The sequence below is a fragment of the Pediculus humanus genome, genomic scaffold, assembly GCF_000006295.1.
Source record: "Pediculus humanus corporis 1103172107775 genomic scaffold, whole genome shotgun sequence".
NCBI classification, from domain to species: Eukaryota; Metazoa; Arthropoda; class Insecta; order Psocodea; family Pediculidae; genus Pediculus; species Pediculus humanus.
The window spans coordinates 211478-218242 of NW_002987371.1; the positions used below are offsets into that span (position 1 = coordinate 211478).

Genomic DNA, 6765 nt, shown 5'->3' on the forward strand with positions numbered 1-6765 from the left:
ATTCCTTATTTTTCTTTACATAACCCCCCTTTCCCCCTATCTGTCTCTCTCTCTCTCGAACATCTTTTCTTTTTTTTCTTTCTTTTCTCATTTCGTTAAATGGTGAGTAAATAAAGGGAAAAAAGAAAAAAAAAATGAATAACGTACATGTACGCGCCATTTTGTCATTTCAAGTCATTCATCTACTATGTGCAATTACACGGTTTGCCGATTTTTAGTAAATATGAACCATAATATCCACTCGACCGAATCTAATTTATTGTATTTTTTTCCTTTTTTTCTTGTAAAAATAAATTCTAACGTTTAATAATAATAATAATAATAACAATAATAATAATAACAACAATAATAATAATAATAAATTTTTTTTTTGAATTCGTTCGTTCGCGAATTCGCGAATTTGTCAACAAATATATCGTTTTTTTTTGAAAATAACGGTTTTTTTGATTCGAATGACAATTGTTGGTTTTGGCAACACCGCATTCGAACGCCGCGACAGTAGCGTTGTAGTCGCAGCAACAGGCGCATATTTTTTTGTATAATTTAATGCCGCGTAACCGTTTTTTTTTTTTTAAAATAACCGTTTTTCACGTTCGATTTTAATAATTTTTTGTTTTTATCGATAAAAGTATTAATTGGTTGTCGCCATTAAATAAAAAAAACGACATTTTTCTTTTTTGTGTTACGTATGTATACATATATCAAATTAAAGTGACAAATTTGGATTGTTGGATGTCTCTAATGAGTGAGTAAAAGAGAGAGAGAGAGAGAGAGAGAAACGTTAGAAAATGTATATTTTTCTAAAGATTTTTAGTATAGAATAATAATAATAATAAATAATACGTTTGAATGAAAGAAAATAATGGTGGTAATATAGAGAGAGAGAGAAAAGAAAACGGCAGATGCCATTTATTTTTAAATAAAATTCAAAATATTTTTTAACAAAAAAAAAAAAAAAGAAGGAAAAAAGACATATTGAATTTAATTTCAATGGATTTTCGACTTTTGAACTTTTTTTCTTTTTTTTTTTTTTTATTATAAAACAATTTTACGGATCCGTGAGTTTCATCTTTTGTTATAAATAATATATATAATGCACGATGATGATGATGATGATGAAATAAACTATAAAAATATGTTTTTTTTTATATTGTTATTATTATCATTGTAAAAATTTTGTAATTGTCAGATTTTAGGTGCGATTAATTTTTTTTTGTAATAGTTTATTGTAAATTAATACGTTACGGTAGGTGATGACATTTTTTTTTTTTTTGTCTCATCGAAATTATTTTGTATGATAAATTCGTTGATTAATTTAAAATATTAATAATAATAATAATAATTAATTCGATAATCGTTTAATTAACGATGTGTACGAGTAATTATATAGAGCGGGGAATTGTTTTGGGTGAATCAGTTGTCAGGATGGCCGAGCGGTCTAAGGCGCCAGACTCAAGGTCGACCTTATCCGATGTCGTCGGATTCCGAGCGTTCTGGTCCTCACTGAGGGCGTGGGTTCGAATCCCACTTCTGACAAATATTTTTTTTTTTTTTTATTTCGTAAAAAATTCTTTTATATGATGATTGTAAACGTCTTAACGTGAATTTAAAATCACGTGACGGTTTTTTTTTTTTTTTTTTAAATAAATTCATTCGAAAAAATGGGAAATCAACGATATCGGGTTCGATCGATAAAAATGTCATCGATTTTTTTTTTGTTCGTTTGTTTGTTTTATTTTCTCCTCACCCCCCATTTTTTCGAATGTGTGTTTGCGATATTGAATGGCGTTAATTAAATAAGTTTTAAAATTAATTATCGATAGGTCTTCCATATATTAATACAAACATTCGTTATGGCCGCATGCGACATCTCGCGTAATTGAAACGAACTATCAGTCGGCAAACAACTTTAAGTAACGAAATTAACTTGTTTAATATTAAAATTTATTTTAAAAAAAAGAATAAATAATTTGGACATAAAACATGAAAAGCACGCACAATAGGTTAAGAAGTAGAAAATTCAAGATTGAAATAGAAGAGTTTTTAACAGCTGAACAAGATCAGGCATTATGAAAAGGTAATCCTCAAAGTCCGCCAAAACAGTATGGCCGACTTTGCCAATAACGATAGAAAACTATCGACCATTTAATCTGCGGTTGTCCGATATTGGCAAAACATGAATACTTAGAAAGGCACAATAAAAGTTGTCAATATCTTCATCGGAATATCAGTCGTGAATATGGATCAGATGGATTACCCAATGAATGGTACAACCACATTCCAAGCTCGATTAGCATAGTGAATCCATGCACAGTATGATCAACAAAACCACACAAATAGAACAATATCTGACAACAAACCAGATATCATACTGAGACATAATGCTGAAAGGTGGTGTGAACTAATTAAAGTGTTCTTACACAAACGAAATCAAACACCAGACAGCCAAAGAAGTGGACAAAAGGCTGAAATAGACAGGATGTGGGGAGTTAAGACAGAAACTATTCTGGCCATTGTTGGAGCATTGGAAGCCATGCCACATTCGATTTGAACAGGATTCTTATGGTCATCGATATTGAGCAATTGCTCTCATAGAATCAAGTAGAAACTTGGAATGAATGCTTAGAAACTCTGACAGGTATTTAGAACCATTTTTGTCATGTTCAAAAGTGAAAATAATAATAATTAATTTGTTTAAATGGAAAGTATGTATCATCTGCAAAATCAGAAACAACAGCATATTAATAATTGCATGAAAGAGTTCTATGAGATTTTATTTCGATTTTGGTATCGATAAGAAAAAAGGTTAAAGTTAAATTCGATGTATGATTAACAAGGTAAACATTAATTAACTTTAATTTTTTCTTTTTTTCCCCTCATGTTCTCGCAGGGCATCATAAATTTTATTTGATTTCTTTTGAAAATTGTTAAGATTTCAAGTCATTAGTACCTGTTTTTCGGTATCGTTACGACAACCTCGAATGTGAGCAAATGGTTTTAATCGATTCGTGAAATTTCTTCAGAATTTTTCTGTAAAAGAATTAAATGTTTTTGGTTTTTTTTTTTCTCGAAAACAAAATAAAATGAATTGAATTCATTATGCATATAAACAAATAATCAAACCTGTTATCATCATCATCATCATTATCCTCATCTTGAGTTTAATTTGTTATAATTATAGTCATGAGTTAGAAATTATTGGACAATTCTAATATCGAATAAAGCTTCTTTCATTAATTTTCTATCTTTGTCTGTTTTCATTTCATTCCAATATTTTTCTAATGTCGATAACTGATGGTTCTGCAAATAATAATAATGATAAATATGAATGCCTTTTTCTAGTTTGTTTGTTTGCTTGTTTGTTTGTTTGAAGGATGGTTAGAATATAATTACCCTAATAAATTTAAAACATTTCACCATGGTGGCACCCAAGTGAAGTATGTGAAATTGAATTTGAGTATCATCGATTTTTTTTATGAGTGGTAAAACTGTCCCCACGAACTTATGGGGTCCGTGTCTCGCTCTGATGATGACAACTTTCGTATACGGATTACAATATTTGACTCTGTACCCTGATAAAACGGCTCCGACGCCGAAATCTCCATGAATTTCTTGAATTTTTCTTAATATTGAATTCCTCAATTGATTGTTATTAAATAACATGGGAATGTGAGGAGGTTGATCTTTGACTTCTATTTCGGCAACGTAGTAACGATTTTTATAACGTACCATTTTTATTTATTTATTTACATTTTTCAAAATAAAACTTCAAAGAGGTTATTTTGAAAATACTTAAATTTCTGCTGACACTTTAATTAACCAGTCGGGGAATTAGATAATTCGTTATTCTTATTAAATAATTTAATTTATCGAAATTATTATTATTGAAATCATTACTTGGTTATTTATTAAAATCGATGAATAATAACGTCAAAAAAATAATAATTTAATGTAAATGGAAATTGAAAACGAAAAAAAAAAATCGATTTACGAACGTTAGAGAAATTATTAATAAACATCCGACAGATGTCGCAAACCGTTATTAACGAACTACCTAAGAGCTTTATCATTATTAGTTATTAATTTTAACTATAGAGGTCGCAAAAGTATTTATAAAAAAAAACGATAAAATATGTCGGACATTAATTAATTGAATAATTATTTAACCATTAGTTATTTATTTATTTATTTATTTTTTATTGAGGAAAGTAATAATAATAATAATGAAAAAAGAAGGGATTCAAAGGATATGTATTCGGAAGAGGATTAGAGAATAATTATATAGATTATAAAATAATTTTATAAATCCAGAATGTAAAATTGAAAAAAAAATAATTTATGTATACATAATTTTTTTTTTTATTTTTTATTTTTATTATTATTATTATTATTATTATTTTTTAAACGAAAAAAAGAAAAGAAAAATTATTTAAGTACATAAAAAATAAGAAATATATATATATGTATATATTCTCTGTCGCACATAAATGAACAAACAAACAAACATCACAACAAAACCGTTTGTTATGTTTTTTTATTTATTTATAAAACTACAACAATCGATCAAAAGAAAAAAAAATCAATATTATTATTATTATTATTATTATTAACAAAAGAAAAAAAAATGAAATTTATTTATTTAAACATATAATTTAAAAATTATAAAATTAAAAAACTAATAATAATAATAATAATAATAATAATAATAATAATAATAGTAGTTTGTTTTTTATTTTTTTTTGTTCATTTGTTCGACAAACAACCGAAACAAACGATAAAAGAATAAATAAAAAAAATATATGTATATATATATTATTATCATTATTTATTTGACGAGATCAAATAAATTATTATTATCATTATTATTATCATCATTATTATCATCATCAACAAAATCACCGTGATTTAAATTAATAATTAATTTAATATCTAATTAAATTTTAGCTAACTGTTGGTGACTACGTCACCGCCACCCCCATCGTCATCATCATCGTCATCGTCGTCGTCATCATCACCATCATTGACGTCATCATCATCATCATTATCATCATCGGCTATAATCAAATCGTTTTTAATAACGGGCGAAAGTTCGGATTGGGAAAAATTATCACAAGATGGCGACGTCGTAGGTTCGGATTTAGTCTGTCGTCTGCTCACGTCTCCGAGTCCCGGAATGGAACCGACGACGAAAGGTTGAACGACTCTCGGGATATCCGTTGTGGACATGGGTTCGTGTGGATAACAATTTTCCGAACCGTTTTGAGTGAAAAGCGAAGCGTTCGAATGTTCTTCTGCTGCCACGATGAGACGTTCTCCGTTAGGAGATGTCGTCGTAGTCGTCGTCGTCGTCGCCATCGCCATCGCCATCGTCGTCGTCCCGTCGACCGTTTTAAATAGGGAATTAACTAAAGAAGGATGATGATCACTCGAGGGAATTTTAATCAAGTCCAAAGATGATGAGGACGACGACGAAGACGAAGATGATGATGATGATGGTGAAGAAGAAGTTTTAACAATTAAATCGTTTCTTTTAACGGTTGAGTCGCTCCCGTGTTGTTTGTTCATCATCATCAAACTGTTGAGATCTTTCATTTTAATCGATACGGGGTTGTTGTCGGCGTTTATGTAAATTTTGTTTGTCGCATCACCGACTCCACCACTGCCGCCATTACCACCACCACCTTTGACTAAATTGATTGCTCCGTCGTTATTATGCATTGTTGTTGTTGTTGTCATCGTTTTACCGTTTAATGTTGATTTGACGTTTGTTTTCGTACCTTGTTTACCGGTTGTTTGATTTTTATGTTCCGCCGCTTCCGCGTTGCTTATGTTATCTTGTTTTTTCCATTTTGTTCTACGGTTTTGAAACCATATTTTCACCTATAAAAAAAAGAAGAAAACGGAAACCTTAATAATAATAATAATAATTATAAAGAGAGAGAGAGTAATAAAACGCAGACGAGTAATTAAGTATAATAATAATAATAATGATGATGATAAATCGGTATTAATAACGTCAAAGAAAGAAAATCGGATTCCGGTTGGGGATTACGATAACCGAAAATGTTAAACGTCAAGTTTAGGGAGAGAGAGAGAGGGAGGAAGGGAGGAAGGTGAGGAGGAGGGGGGAAGAGAAAAACCGTTACGAAAGGTTTTTAATGATAATTTAAATTTGTGTCGTCGTGCACAGTTTGAAGTTCATTAAAAAAGAACACACACGCGTCGGAATAATACGATAATAATTTTCGATATATCGAACGATTTTTTAAATATATCGAACATGAAGTGTAATGACTTTTTCGTACGCACGCAAGGAAATTTTTTTTTTTTTTCCTCCTTCTCGTCGTCGTCGACATTTTGAAAAAAAAATGTCAATTCGTCTGCCAAATACGAATCGAACGGCGACACATTCATTTCCCTCCCCCCGCCCCCTCCCCTATTCCCCTCTCGAAACGAACGTTTAAATAAAAAATCAGCAGAAGCAGTAAAAAAAAAAAAAAAAAAATGTGGTGGAGACAAACGATATAAAAAGCTTTTTTTTTTTTTTTGTCAAAACTAAAATAATAAAATATTCATGATGGATGCACTTTTCAAATATCCTTTCGTTTGGATCATTTGTCATTTGTACGAACGGGGGGGGGGGGAACACGTTTGTGAACGTTTGAACGTTGAGCCAACGATTTACTGTCGGGTTTATTTCATAGAGAATGATAGAAATAATAATAATAATAATAATAATAATTGGCACGGATTCGATTTTTCGTC

General features: G+C 30.0%; 2 protein-coding genes and 1 non-coding gene across 3 annotated transcripts; 1 reads left to right on the forward strand and 2 right to left on the reverse strand.

Annotated features, from left to right (window-relative positions):
• The first annotated feature begins 1419 nt into the window (after nt 1-1419).
• Nucleotides 1420-1536, forward strand: Phum_PHUM359890. Its single transcript has one exon. It is a non-coding gene; the product is annotated as a tRNA-Leu (tRNA).
• A 1659-nt stretch (nt 1537-3195) lies between these two features.
• Phum_PHUM359900 (Ribonuclease P/MRP protein subunit POP5, putative) lies at nt 3196-3732 on the reverse strand (the record flags this gene model as incomplete). Its single annotated transcript, XM_002427973.1, has 2 exons — nt 3196-3300; nt 3394-3732. The coding sequence occupies 2 exons, from the start codon at nt 3730-3732 to the stop codon at nt 3196-3198; spliced, it is 444 nt and encodes a 147-aa protein (XP_002428018.1).
• Nucleotides 3733-4944: 1212 nt separating this feature from the next.
• On the reverse strand, nt 4945-6414 carry Phum_PHUM359910 (uncharacterized protein; the record flags this gene model as incomplete). Its single annotated transcript, XM_002427974.1, has 2 exons — nt 4945-5880; nt 6310-6414. 2 exons carry the CDS (start codon nt 6412-6414, stop codon nt 4945-4947), a joined length of 1041 nt encoding a protein of 346 aa, XP_002428019.1.
• Nucleotides 6415-6765: the final 351 nt, after the last annotated feature.